Genomic DNA, 16218 nt, shown 5'->3' on the forward strand with positions numbered 1-16218 from the left:
CTTGAATTACACTTGGCAAGTGATTCCCAAGGGTAAATTATCATTTCAAAAAAGTAAAGTGAAAATTTCAAATTCCAGAAAATTTTATGACGTGCGACGATTTTCGCGTTTATTTTTGGTCGATTTTCTGGGGTGCTATGAAATGATGCCAGGGGCATACCAAACAGTACGTTAGCACTCCCGGGGAGTCTGTTTGCCCAAATCTGGACCGATTGACGGTATTTCAGGCGTTCTTGTCCGTTTTGTAGCCGTTTCAGCCAGTTTTTGGCCGGAATTCCACGAAATTTACGTTTCAGATAGTTGTTATGTACTCTTTTTTTGGCTACTTTGACTTTTTTTCCGGCTTTTTTTGACGTTTTTATGTCTATTGTTGAGGTATTTTTAAGTAAAAAATCTGAATTGTTGCCAATCTGGTAAGTGAAAAAACAGAATTGGTGGCGGTCTGGCAAGTAAAAATTCAGAATTGGTGGCAGTCTGGCAAGTGAAAAATCAGAATTGGCGCAAGTCTGGCCATTGTAAAATCAGGATGAAGTCAAAAAAGTGGCATGAATCAGCCATTGATTCAGTACTGATGAGGAATTGCATATACATTGGCCCCGTACTGAAACGCACTCTGAGTTAGGTACTGGAAGGAGTAATTATGGCATAATGTTACTAAAAAGTCAGCGGCGGGAAAATAGTGACAAAAATCTTTGCTGTAATTTTGAAGAAACAGTGGCAACAAAAGTGAGGAGTTTGGCGAATGTTTGAACTCTCATCAACGAAGCATTATTACGTCATGTACAAAAAATTGTTATTTTGTTTAGCGTTATTTAATAATTTATTTCTTCTACAATTTGTGAGATTGTTGTTACGACAATTTGAGTTGATTGAATATTATCTTCATAAAGTATTGTAGAGTTGAGTATTTTGGGTCCAGGTAGCAGAGTAAATGAGTTACGAAATTTTGATTCTTTCGTCTTCCATTATCCTTTTGTTCGCAACTGTGAAGATATTCTTTTTGTTATTTAAACATCAAGTTCACCACTGAGAAACTTTAAAAGGTCTTGATCGTGTAAGTTTTGGTAAAATGGGTCGCATATATCGGGTTTCTCAGGACAAATTACATTCTCTAGAAACCACCCAAAAGTCAATTGGCTTCGTAGTTCTGCCCCCTCGAACACAATCACTTCGTCACCAGTTAGACCCAAAGGGGGCAGCAAGTACGGGTGCGCGAGACCTTCACCACCCACATCTCTGAACCTTCCTCGTCCGAAACCGACTTGGGCAATTATGTTCATACAGGTGGCCGAATCATATTCCGACTAAAAGAGAACGTCCAATTTGACCTTTGACCTACATCATCTCAATGAAAACTATTGATAACTAATGCAGTGATCCAAAAATCGATACACCTTGATAAGAAACATAATAAAATATGATAAATCTTGCCAAGATCTTGACGTGTACTTGGTATGAAAATATCGAGATTTGTTACAAACTTCGGTTTCAAGAAACTAGATTTTGGCAAACTAACCGAAAATTATTAACCATAACTTGAATAGACATACTAAGTTGAAAGAATTATAAGGCACTTTTAACAAGATTTAGCCCAAAATCATATGAGAAAGCACGAATTACTAAAATCTAATAAAAATCATCAAGAGTTAACGGGAATCGCCGGAAAATTTGGCTCCTGTTATTTATTGACCAGGTATTGAACCTACTTTTCCCACTACATTGAAATTTTTGAGAGGATTCAAGCTCGGTAAGTGAGTAATGTGTATATGGGTACCTCCGCAGCATAGAGCCGCGATACGGTACCCATATACACATTACTGTAATTCCCTTTATATATCCACTACTACATATTACCTTTATATTCACTCAAAATCTATCATTTCTTGTCTCACTTAGTGCAAACCACTAGTGTCGAGTTAAGCTGGTAATTAACCGTTATCAGACGGATAGTTTGGGTTCTATCAGTGAAACTGCTTCGCAGATCCCCACTGACTCCAGTGGACGTCCCCAGATACTAGTATAAAACTAGTGAGACCGTGTAACAAGCACGTGAAACCAACTTGCGAAAATAACTTGAATAAAAAAACCAGCTTAACTCTTTTTTATTTTTTTTTTTAATTTTGCTAATACTTTGCGAATCACTCTTTAAGAGCGAAATCGCCCCTATCGGAGTGATGCCCCAGTACAAAATCACTATTTATCATGCTTAAAGAGTGATTTCCTTCTTTTAATTAATTTTTAAAATTATCTAAATTTTTTAATAAATTTTTATTTTTTTTTCATTTTTCTATATTTTTTTAAATTATCTATACTCTTCAATAAATTTATATTCTCCTTTACTTTTTCTATATTTATTCCATTATTAATAAGAAATGATACAAAATTATAATATTTACACGAACAACTTTCCCCAGTTTGGGTAATAGCAGATCTGGGAACCAGTTCCACTGATCTGCGAAGCAGGTACCCTAATCTGGGAACCAGCTCCGCTGATTTTTCAGTTAAATTTCTACTAAATCCTCTATTTAATTCTACATCTGGATGTTGTTTCTTTACATGAGCTCTTATCCCATCATATCTCACAACAGAAGGACAATATAGACAATTAAGTTTAGCTGAAGTACAATTTCTACAAGTATACTTACTCTCATCGAAATCAGTTAGTGGTTTTACAGAATTACATTTATTACAACTTCTAGTTAAGACTTTGGTGTTAAATTTAGAATTAGAGTTAGAGTTAATGCTAGAGTTAGAGTTAGAGTTAGAGCTAATGCTAGAGTTAGAGTTTGAGTTATAGTTAGAGTTAATGCTATAATTAGAGGAAATGCTAGAGCTAAAGCTAGAGTTAGAGTTAGAGCTAGAATTGGAGTTAGAGTTAGAGTTAGAGTTAGAGTTAAAGTTAGAGTTAATACTAGAGCTAGAGGTAATACTAGAGATAGAATTATATCCAGCTTCATCTTTAAAAGAACAATCAGTTTTCATACAAATACCACTTAATGGTTTATCACCACATGCACAATTACAAATTTTATCTTCACGATATATTGAATAATGAAAAGCTAAATTAAAAGGGGGTCCACATTTATGACTACACTCTAACAATTTTATAACCATTTATAATTGGTCAAAATCCGTGAATTTAGCCAAGATTTCAATTACATCTTTAGTATTATCTTTAAACAGTATACAGTTAGCTAAATATTCCTTTCCCTACGTATTGAGTGTATTAGTTTATATCTTCTATCTAAAGTCACTTCAAGGTCTAATTCTGTTTTATCTCTAACAAAATTTACAATTTCTTCTCTAAATTCTTCATTATTTACATATAGTCTGTTTAAACAATTTTGTCTCTTTCTATTTAAAGTTCCCATCTCCTAATTTATATATTCTTCTTCTAGCTTTTCTATTGTATCATCTGCGAACGAGCTTTGCTCATGGATCTCCAACATGCTTTGCAGATCTTCTCCGTAACCATAATTAACTAATGTACTTGCCCTATTTAACATACTACTTGCACCCATTGCTACCACCCCAGCAGTTTTTACTATTGTATCAGGATATATATACATATATATATATATATATATATATATATATATATATATATATATATATATATATATATATATATAATTATATATCATAAAACCCGGATTTATAATTCCTAAAATAGTTGATATTAATCTAAAACCATCCGCTTTAATTTTTTCTTGTGTTGAAACATAATTCTGTTTTTTAATACCTTTAAATTTAAGAAATTTATTAAAGTAGAACTGATAATTATCATGATTAATAGTATTTCTATCTTTAGCATTTATCATGAGTGGTTTCATATATGCTATAAGTTTATTTTTATCTTCACTTTCTAATTTATCTTTTAAACTCAGAGCTTTTAAATCAAGGAAACGAACTCTCGAATCATATATCATAGTTCTATTCTTATCAATAATAATAAAAGCATTCTTTTTCCTATTATAATTAATCATACCATAACGAAGTTCATCTGTCATCCCATCTGTACAATTATAATAGTTATTATTTAACTCACTAATTTATTTAATGAAGTTATGTTCACATTTATATATTTCATTAATATTGTTAAATAGATCAGCTCCATTATAAGTTGTTAAATAAATAGTATCACAACTTATTCTTGCTGTATTAATTATTTTAGCTGGTTTATGACACATTACAATCATTTTAATATTATAATGTCTTTCCTCTGTGAAAAAATAAGCTATACCTTTATTTAACTTATCACCCATAACATCAAGTACTATTACACCATCTTTGAATTTAGACTTATTTGTTGATGTGATCATATTTATATCACATGTATTAAATCCAATATAAAACTCACCAGTCTCAGGATCTATCCAATCTCTATCATCTTTACATACTAAGATTATATTTTTAGCTTGATCTTGGTCTTGGTTTTGGTTTTGGTTTTGAACGGTGTAACCGCTTCGCGGATCTAAGTATAATTTTAAATATTGTCTAATAAAATTTGTTTTGCATGTACCAGTTCCACCATAAACAATAGTATGTAATGTTGACTTTTCATATTCAAATCTAACTAGACTCCTATTCATAAATCCACCAAAGCTTTCTTCTAGTTTGGTATATTTAATTGGTATTGAATCATACACTATATAACAAATTTCAATTAGGAAAATAAAAATTATAACTGCGCTACCTGTCTCCATTTTTATGCCTATTAAAAATGTCTATCCTAATTCTTGAGGATTTCAATAATAATTTTAATACTGATAAAAATGCTATGAGTGATATCAGAATAAAAGATATAGGAAAAGATATAAGTCTAACACCAATTGAAATTGTAATAAGAGATCAAACTCCAGATAACACAAGTGAACCTAACGTCAACATTATTGTCAATCTACATCAAACTAATGGTACAAATTGGGTTTTAGTTATAAGAAGAGAAGGTGGTTTTGCGTATGACTTTGATAGTTTTGGTGTTGAGACCCCACAATTATTTTTAGAAGAAAACGTTGATCTGGGCTCTAATGAAAGAATACAACAATATGATGAATCTTATTTTGGGGTTTATTGTTTATATATGATCTAAATTATTGATAGAGGATTTAGTATTAACAATGCTTTGAATATTCTAGTTAATCAATGTAAATATCCAGGAATTTATAATGAGTGTTTTTGTTTAGGTTGTAGTAAAGATCTACGAAGTAGTTTTGTTAAAAATGATAATGTTAATGATAATGTTAATGATTATGATAATGTTAATGATAAGGTTAATGATAATGTTAATGATAATGATAATGATAAAGATAATGTTAATGATAAAGATAATGATCTACGAAGTAGCTTTACTAATAATGATAATGATAATGATAATGTTAATGATAATGATAATGCTATTGACAATGTTAATGATAATGAAAATGATAATGTTAATGATAATGATAATGTTTATGATAATGTTATTGAAAATGTTAATGATAATGTTAATGATAATTTTATATATCTATTTGATGAAAAACATCAAAGGGGTAAACCTAATTAAAAAGAATGTCTTAGTAACAATATCTCTGTAAACATAAATGAAGATCTACAGTCATGGCTAAATGATGATAATTAAATTACAGAAACTACACTGCCAGAGAAATTTAGATGTATAATATCTGGTCCTAGTGAATGCGGCAAGAAATTCTTATTAAAAAAACTAATTCTGGCTAGAATATACTTTGACAAGCTATACATTACGGGTCCTACTGGTGATCAATATGAAGGTGTAGAGTGGATAAACGATAAAGCAGATGTTGAGTTTGTTAAAATATAACAGATTTACCCTCTCCCGATCAAATACCCAAAGACTTAAAGAAACTTATGATATTCGATGATGTTAGAGCCAAAGAACCAGTTATTAATGAATACTTTTGTAGAGCTAGACATAATAATGTCAATATGATATATCTTAATCAAAATCTATTCACAATAGACAGACAGAGTGTTAGAGAGAATTGTAATCTATTTATTTTATTTAAACAAAGAGGTAAAGTCCTCACATCTATATATCAAGATTTCTTTAATAATGTTGAACTTAGTTATAACGATTTTGCTAATACATGTAATAAGGTATGTAAAAAGCCTTATAATTATATTGTCATTGACATAACTAAAAATAAAAATATTAATGGTAAAATAAGAATTACTTGGAACGAAGGTGCTGGTTACACAAGATCTGCGAAGCAGCTTCACTGATGGGTCTTCAACCAGCTGTGTTAACACAGATGTAAAGTAAAACTTAATACATCACCATTAAAGTCTATAGGTCTTCCATGCTCATCTTTAATATGAAAATCTATAAATTCTATTCTATCTTTAGTTACATTTTGATACAAGATATTAGTTGGTATAATATTTATCAAGTAATCTGGTGGTTCTGTTATATCACATTACAATGAATGTTAAAAGTACTAAAACCCATAATATCAACAATTTTCTGAGATGCATATTTACTTTTTTTATAAACTATTTTTCTAAATCCTAGTAATGGGGCTATTGAATTTTCTATGTCAAAGTTAATTGCACCATTTTTTATTTCCATTAAACTTTTCATTGTATTCTTATCAGGTTGTATTATAACATTACCATTAGTTTCTTCTTTAATTAATTGTGCTATTCCTATGAATCCATATGCACCTGCTATAACAGCTAAAATACGGGTATCCGACCATGTTTCACCTTGGGTATCATATAAGAATTGATTGTTCCTTCTATTCACATTAAACACAGAATTATAAACAGATAATCTATTTAAACCTAATTTTGATGAGTTAAGTATAGGTTCATTAAAAATAAACTTTTCTGTTGGCTTTATCATTCTAAAGTTAAGTGTATGTTCTTCTTTAGTTTTAGTCAAAGCTTCATGTAGTTCCCATAAGATTAAGTTATCCGTCATTTTTTGACTTATAAAAATGGATTTTAATTTGGATACAACTTATGGTTAAATTAATGATATAAACAAAAGTAAGATTATAAAATATAAACCTAACAATGTATCAGCAATGAACACGGTTAAAACTAATATTAATATCATTCTCAATAGAGAAGAGAATCGTTTAAATTTGCGTGATTCATATCTAGAGATAGAGTTTGTTAAATCAGATGATGCTGGTGGTGTATTTGCTAATAATGCTAATATCAGATTAGTTTATTATGGTATGATGCCATTGTTTATTTCAGTTAAAATTGAAACTAGTGGTGGTAGGACTATTGAATATATAGATCATTGCCATCCTAATCTATTGATGTATAAGTTATTAACTAGTACTTTTGATGAATATGAGAGGGTTTTTGTTGGAAATCAAGGTAATAGAGATAGTCAACTTAAAGGTGACCATATTGCTGCAGAACGAGATCATATGTATATGATGATTAAGATGAGTGATCTATTTGGTTTCGTAAATGATTTAGAAAAGATTATATATGGTTTAGGATTTAAACTAATATTAAAAAGAAATAATTATGATAGAGCTCTATTTAGAGTTAATGCTGGTGCTGATGCAGTTGTTAATGATGGTAATATAGATGCTAGAGATATATCATGTTGTGTGCCCGGTATTGACCCTAGTAATGACAATAGAATTATTGTGCAAAACGGTTTAAGATAAAGGAATAATGTAGACTTTAGTTATTATGAAAGAAAGACATTTTATATGAATGTACCCAATGCTACTAATTTCTTGCTTGATTTAGGTATGGAAAGTGGCATGGAAAGACCACAAAATATAATAGTTGGTTTTGAAAATAAAAATGTTAATGAACAAACTCATGATGCAAGTACATTTGATTTAATGAATGTTACTGAATGTTATTGTAAGATTGGTAGTGAGTTTTATCCCGAGGCTAGAATGAGTGTTAATTATGGTACTAATACTTATAATGAGTCTTTTAAAGAGATTGTTAGCTTTAATAAAGATTATAATGGGCTATCACATAATATAAAACCATATATAAATCATCGAATATTCAAAAGTAATTATAGAATATATGTATTCATAATAGATAACAAAGTGACCATATAGGTCCACAACCAATACAAATTTATTTTAAATTTAGTGCTGCTGTTGCCGATGTTATATGTCATGCATTAGTATTAACTAGAAAGGTTATTAGTGTTAATAGTGATGGTAGTAAGATGATTGATATAATCTCTTAATTATAGTCATTGTTATAGTTATAGTCATAGTTATGAAGAAACATGTGTGAAGCCCCACAGCTCTAAACTATTTCCTACTATTCTTAACAAAGCCCCTAGCATAAATAATATCTAATTTCTTTTTATTCTCTAGAGATAAACCTTTTCCTTCAAGCTTTGTCTTGGGCTTAGCTTTAGGTTTATGTTTATTCATAACACGAAAAAAGGATTATACTTTTTAACTTCCTTTATTTTTTATAGATAGAAATGAGTTTTTTACAGAAATTTAAAACTAATTCATATTGCGATGGAGGTAGACATTATAGTGGTACTAATAACATAAGAGGTTTTACTACTTCAAAAGGTACTAAAATGTTAAAAGGTAATTGTGCTAAATGTAAGAGAAAAAATTCAATGACTGTCAGTATATTAATAGAGGCAGAGGGATCAAAAGATTTCTTTAAAAGTGTTGGTAGAGCTACAGTTAACCTCGGAAAGAAAGTCGCTAATAATCCAGTAAGAGCATTAGAAATAGCAAGTAAAATAGGAAGTGCAGCTGCATCGAGAAACCCTAGAGCTGGTTTATCAGCCAAACCTGATTAAATTAAATAAGCAACTACTGGTGAAGCTATAAAGGTAGTACAAAAAGGAAGAGGGTTATACTTAGGTACAAAGAAAAGATAATTTATTTATGGCTAAGACTAAGACTATAGTTTCAGTTAAAACTCTATATTTATCTATAAATGTTAATACTAATATTATTATTACTAAAAACATTGTTATTACTAAGCACTAATAGCTTTAATCTAAAAAAACACTTAACTTATTTTTTTTAACAACCGAGTTGCGGCTCCGCCAATTCTTCTTATATTCTTCATATACCTTGACTAATTCATTATATTCATCATTATCTATTTTATTACCTTTCATTGATTTAGTATATAGTTTAATTAACTTGTCGCTAAATTGTTTACTTAAAATATACATTTGTGAATACTTTATAATTTTATTTCCGATTTTAGAATTAATTGTTTTTGATAATGAACCACAAACAGTAGCTGTAGCAAAAGCTGTTTGTATAGAATAAGGTAATCCTATACCTGTTAATGCAACTGATGTGATTGTTGCCGTTGTTGCTATTGATGATTATAGTTTTTCTGTTATCTCAGCTACGTTAATATATTTTTTATATCTACTTAACTTCTTATTATAGTTATTAGTTTCAGTTTCATTGTAATTTCTATTATCTTATATAATGTTAATATTGTTGTTAGATTTATTATTGGCTTGAATCTTTTCATTTATTAATCGTTCTGATACTGATGACAAATCTGGATATAGTAATCTCGGTGCTGTTGGATTGGTCATGGACTCCGTCATAGCTCTGCTTATTTTCATTAGCAAAAATTCTTTCTATTTCTTTCATTATATCTTCTTGTTTTAAACCATGATGCATCTCAAGTCTTGCTTGCTCTTTATTATCAACTAACGTACTTCGTAAAAGTATAGCAATAATATATTATACTATAACTTTTCTAAAATTTTATTGTATTTTTTCATTTCTCTTAGACCGTTAATAAACATATCATCTAAATGTATGTTAGTAATATTTTGATTAAACTTTTTATTATCAAATTCTTGTTTTAATTGATTACATTTAGAGATAGTATCAGCAGCAAGTTTATTACAAAACTTAACAGTATTTGTGACTTCATTTGCTGATTCAATAAACTCATTAATTAGTTCATCATTTACTCGTGTTTCATTTAGTTGTAACGTTTTAGTTGTGACTTTATCAAACTCAACTTTTCCTAGCTCAGTTTCGTTTTTAATTAAAATGTCTATTTTATTATTAGAAGATAATAAGTTATTGTCACAATACTCTTTATTAAGAACATCTTTTTCTTCTATCGGAGGATGTACATTTGTAATTTTATAGGTATCCTTCATATCAATATTATCCTTATCTTCTAGGAATAACCCACGAGCCTTACTTAGTGTTTAGTTGTTTGTTTTTGTTGACCCGAGAAGCAGGTTCCCCAATTGGTGTTTAGCCTAATTGAATCTGTTTCTTGTCATTATTTATATTAAGAAATACATTTAATGATTCTAAAACTTTACTATTAGATTCAAAGTCAAACTCGGATTTTAATAATTCATGTTCATAATATTTACCTTCTATTATCTCTGCATTCAAGTCTTCTATCTTATATGTAAGTGGTTGTGTGTTCAAATCTCCATTAACTTTAAATAGTTCTCTATTCCAATTAGAAGTGTAACCTTTAGAAAAGATATTACGTTTATCTGCATTTCTAACATAATCACGAAATTTAAATTTTGGTTCAATCTTATTAGAAGTAGATATAATCTGTTAAGCAGGTTCTTTGATATATCTAACTTTTTCAGGATTTTTAGAAGCATCAACTAGTGTCATAATAATTGTTCAATGAATGTTATTATTATATGTTATGACTGAACCATTTAGTATTTTTACCCAATTACCATCACCATTGATGAAAATTGGTTTATTAATTTTGTATAATAATAATGTTCTATTAAATCGCTCTATAAACACAGCCTTTAAATCACTATAAGTAGAATATAGTTTTGTTTCATATTCTTTAAGTAAAGATTTAAATGTTTTATTGTAGAACTCACTACCTCTATCTACCCATAACATTTCTGGTTTTCTATGTTCACTTAAAACTATTTTTAAACCATTAGTTATAGATAAACAGGATTTATTCTTTAATGGAATAGCCCATGCATGTTTTGTGAATATATCTATAACAGTTAATATAAATTTATAATTATCATTGTATTTACTTAGAGATGACTTATCAAATAAATCAGCTGACCATGTTTCATCTTTATATAATGGTATTATTCTTTCTCTTCTAAACTTTGTTATTTGAGGACTGAATACTTCTTTAGCTTATAGTTGTTGTTCTTTTTCCATCATTATTTATTTACCATAGTTAAAAACAAAATTATCTAGTTGCTCTTGATTACTAATATTCATAGATAATAGTTGCTTAGATATATCTAGCATTTCATCATATAAACCATCATGACCAGCTTTGGTTTCTAGTATAAATAATTCTAGTCTTTCTACTTAATTATTTGGGTTAGTGTTGCTATCATCTTTTACCCCCATTATACGTTTTATTGTTCTATATCTAGTGCTTTTCTTATCCCCTTTTCCTATATCATATCTAATATCCTTTAAAAACCTCTAATTTTTGTTTTCATCTTCCTCAATATTATCATCATATGTTACATTTGATTTAGTATGAAAGTTAATAAATCCATCTGAAAATTCATATATATTATCCTTAACTAAAAATGCACCCGGTTCTAGGGTTATATCAACATCATTCATTTTACATCTTCTTGTAAGCAAATCTACAAGATTTAATTTTAATTGAGGATTAGTTTGAGCCCCCATGTCATGAAGAAGTTTGGCTGTTTTTGTATCAACATAAACTGGTGCTATATCTTGAGTTTCCTCCACAGCTTCATTGGACAAATCGGGCTTCATTAATGCCCTGTTTCTAGTTTGCTCTATCATCTTAGTTTGTTTATCTAACTCTTGATTTTGCCAATCTATTGCTCTTATTGTTTGTTCACTTAATGCTAGATTGTGTTCATTATTTGCATTTAGTGTTTTAGTTATAGGATGAAATAACTCTTCTATTTCACCATAATATTCTTGTTGTTTTAATTTATCTTCTAATCTATTTCTTCTGTTTTGTTTTTCTAGACTGTTTAATTCTATAAATTTATCTAGCTTAGCCATTTTTTAAAGTCAATTAATCAGGGAAGAGACGAAGTCTTTGGTTGGTGAAACATAGGCTTAGCCCATTCCCATTTTTTTTGGTTTACCATAGATAAATCATTATATAAGGAACAAAAATAACGTTTTATTGTACTATACTTCAGATTGAAATTCTGATCTGATTAGACCTCAATCAGAGGGAACTGCTTCGCAGATAGGGCTGCGCCCATGATTCAACTATCGGTGAATTTGCAAAACAACCCCGTTGAACCGCTTCGTGGAAATTTTATTTCTTTACATGTTCTCTAAATCTTTCTTTTGTATGACCAAATCTATATCTATGGAGATGGATACATAATCTAGATCTAAACATTTATATCTATAGTATGAATTATGTTTATTTATCTTACACATTCTACATGTTAAATATTGATTGGGATCATTATATTGCTTACTCATATGAGAGTGACTATCTCTATATGGTATAGTTTCATTACATATGAAACATAAATAAGGTTTACTTTGAGACTCATCACAACTCCAACACCAAGCTTTATCTTCACATTTATTACACTTAGAACTCGTTTTTATATTGTGAATATATTTATATATATATATATATATATATATATATATATATATATATATTAATTCAAAATTTGCACTATAAAAATGAGTTATCAAGGTCCTAATGAAATGTTCAATCTAGGAATGAACAAGTCCAATCTGGAAGTGAGCGAGCTCAATCTCATGGACAAGTCCAATTTGGTGGTGGAAAAGCTCAATCTAGTTCTACTAGCATGGCAATCCAAATGTTAAAAAATAAAGACAAATCAAGAGAAGAAATCAAACCATTAGATAAGGAAAGACAAAAACTAGAAATGGAAAAATCTTTAGAATCAATCAGAAGGTTTAATCAAATAAATGAAGAAAGAAAAGTGTCGCATGATAAACAGGTTACAAAATTAAAACAACAAGAAGAAGATATGCGTGAGTCATTGCGAAAGGTTGAAGCAAAACATTATCCAGATTTAGATCAAACTAAAGATAGAGAATCATCTAAAGACTTAGATCAATCTAAAAATTCACATTCAGATAGAGAATCATCTTCATCTGATGATTTTGTCTATGTCCAGAAGCCTAAAACAAATAAGTTTAAATGTGAAGCTTGCAATCAAGAGTTAGCTCAAAAGAATTATTATAGGCATAATCAATCACGTAAACCTAAAAAAGATGAGCGATTATATAATAGAAATAAAGTTTTTGAGAGTGCTAATGAGGATGGAATAAAAGTTACTAATGAAGATATAGAACAAAAGATAAATAATCGGTATCTGGAACTAGAGGGAATAAAGGATTGTGATAGTTGTGATATGTATTTGGATAATAATACTGAACATGCTAAAAATATGGACACATTAAAACATAGGAATAATGTAAGATTAGTTAATGGGGAAATAATAAAGAATGGGAGTAAGTTCGAATGTGTAATATGTAAGACTACTCTGAGTCAATATAGTTTGGATCAACATTTGAAAACAAAGATGCATCTCGATAATGTTAATCCGCGAAGCGGTTTCCTCGGTGGTAAAGATAAGCATATAACTGAAGATCCACGAAGTGGTTACACCAATAGTACCATATCTAAAGATAATTCAGGATATTGCAATATATGTAACACCGGATATAACAATAAAAATGAAAACAATGAATCAGATGAACATAAAGAAAAAGTTAAACAGAAAAAACTTGTTGATAAGTGGCGAAAACTTGTTGATAAGAAAAAGATAAGTGGCGAGATAAAATTAATGAGTTGGGATTAGGTCATAATATGAAGTATAGTCAAATAATGATAACAAGTAGCAATTATGAAGATATTAAATTCTTGAATGTTTTAGAGGAAATGTATAATATACATCCTCATATCAAGTTTAACACCTTTGATGTAGTTAAGTATACAAAACCTACAGATGATAAGTTAGAAGAAAACGAATTCACATTTAAAATAATGACTAGACAATATAATGGTCCTCATGACTTGGATATGTTGAATAGTGAACTAGAAACTAGAATGCAACAACAAGAGATGAATCAATCTGTTTGGAGCATGCAGAGACTTGTTAAAAGAACAGAGTATATACATAGGTTTTATCCTCCTGGTGGTTGTACTACTGAGTTACCATTCACGTCTAGATATATACTTAATATACATAAGACTGATAATAAATGTTTATTGTGGTGTTTAATTGCTTATCTACATCCTGCATCACGTGATCCAAATAGAGTTAGTAAATATAATAAACCAGAGTATATTAATGAGATAAAATTGCCAAAACTTCCACCTCCATATGATTATTATCACTTATTATCACAAAATACAAGAACTGAATAAAGATAAAATATTATTTAATGTGTTTAATCTAAATAAATATAAAACTATTAATCCTGTATTAATCAATCATAATTATCCTAAAGGATGTAATATATTTTACTGGGATAATTTTTACATCCTATGTAAAGATGTATCATTCTTTTTAAGAAAATCATCTAAACGTAAATGTTATCCATGTCTAAAATGTTGTATATCATTTAGAACGGAAGTTGCATTAATTAAACATTTGGCTTTATGTAATAAAAAGAAACATGTGGGAAGGAGAACGTTCCATAAAAATGAATATCTAAAGTTTGATAAGTTCCATTATAAAAACAGAGTACCATTTGCTATGTATTATGATTTTGAATGTATAATAAAAAACAAAAAACACATTCCTATTGCTTGTTGTTTATATATAAAAAGTGACTATCCTGATATATTAGAAGATAAGTATGAAAGTTATTCCGGTGAAGATATAGATGATTGGTTTATAAGTAGATTAAATTATTATGATAAATTATTTAAAGATATATTTGAAATTAATATTCCACTTAATGAAGATACTATTACTCCACTTACTACTGAGTGTTTCTATTGTAGAGAGAACTTAGGTAATGATATTGTTAGAGATCATGATCATCTAAAAAGTAAATTTAGAGGTAATGCTCACAATAAATGTAACCTCCAAGCTAAGAATACATTCGTACCAATATATGCATTTAATTCTATTATTTATGATAATCACTTATTTATAACTAAACTATCAAAGAAAATTAGACTTAAAGTATTAACTAAAACTGATGAGAATTGTATTAGTATTGATATGGGTTACGCAAAAGCATTAGATATGTTTAGGTTCTTCTATCCACTTAGCTTAGATGCTTTAAGTAAAACATTGAGTAATGAAGAATGTGTAACATTAAACAAATTTGGGTTAGAGAGACGAAAAGGTATATTCCCATATGAATGGTTAGATAGTATAGATAAAATAGATGAAACATCATTACCACTTAAGGAAGCATTCTATTCTAAGTTGAAACAAAATGGTATTACAGATAAAGAATATAAGCGAGCAGTAGATTGTTGGAATAATACTGGATGTAGATCAATAAAAGACTATATGATATTATATCTTAAAACAGATGTATTATTATCGGTAGATGTATTTGAAAGGTTAAGAGGTAAGTAATTAGAATATTATGAAATAGATCCTTGTTTTACATATTCTACTCCAGGATTAACTTGGTTATGTGGATTGAAATATACTAACGTTAGACTTAAATATTATAAAGAAAATACAGTTAATATTTATGATACAATACAGCATGGTATTAGGGGTGGGTTAGCTTCAGTGTCAGGTGATTGTCATGTAAAAAGTATGAATAAACAGATAGATCCTGAGTATACAGGGAAAGAGAATTATCTATAATACTTAGGTTTCAACTCATTATACGCTTCTGATATGGTTCAAGCTTTATCTACTGGTGAGATCAAAGTATGTGACGGCAATGATTATACACAACCTAGCTCCATAAAAGGTTATATCTACACCATTGATGTAAAGTATGATGATGAGTTGAAACAAAAGACAGAGAAATGTCCATTCTTTCCAGAAAAGACAAAGGCTAACATTGATCAGTTTAGAGACTATCAAAATGAAAATAAAAGAAAGGATGTAAACCCAATGAGAAGTTAATGTTGAAGTTAACGGATAGAAAAGATTATGTAATTGATGGTGAGATGTTAGATTGGTATTTAGCTAGTGGTTTGAAGTTGGAAGATATTACAGTTAAGCAAAAGTTAGAGTATAGTAAGAGTGAGTGGTTAAAGCCTTAGATTGAGTTTAATATTCAGAAAAGAAAAGAAGCTAAAGCTAAGGGTGAT

General features: G+C 29.1%; 1 protein-coding gene across 1 annotated transcript in view; it reads right to left on the reverse strand.

Annotated features, from left to right (window-relative positions):
* Nucleotides 1-581: 581 nt before the first annotated feature.
* LOC142349307 (uncharacterized) overlaps nucleotides 582-16218 on the reverse strand; it is a 39852-nt gene continuing 24215 nt past the window's right edge. Inside the window, exon 5 of the mRNA XM_075400778.1 lies at nucleotides 582-1304. Coding sequence (XP_075256893.1) covers nucleotides 1008-1304 — 297 coding nt within the window. The 3' untranslated portion in view covers nucleotides 582-1007. The remainder of the gene's footprint in view (nucleotides 1305-16218) is intronic.

Source organism: Convolutriloba macropyga, chromosome 11 (assembly GCF_964194025.1).
Source record: "Convolutriloba macropyga chromosome 11, txConMacr16.3, whole genome shotgun sequence".
Taxonomy (NCBI): domain Eukaryota; kingdom Metazoa; phylum Xenacoelomorpha; order Acoela; family Convolutidae; genus Convolutriloba; species Convolutriloba macropyga.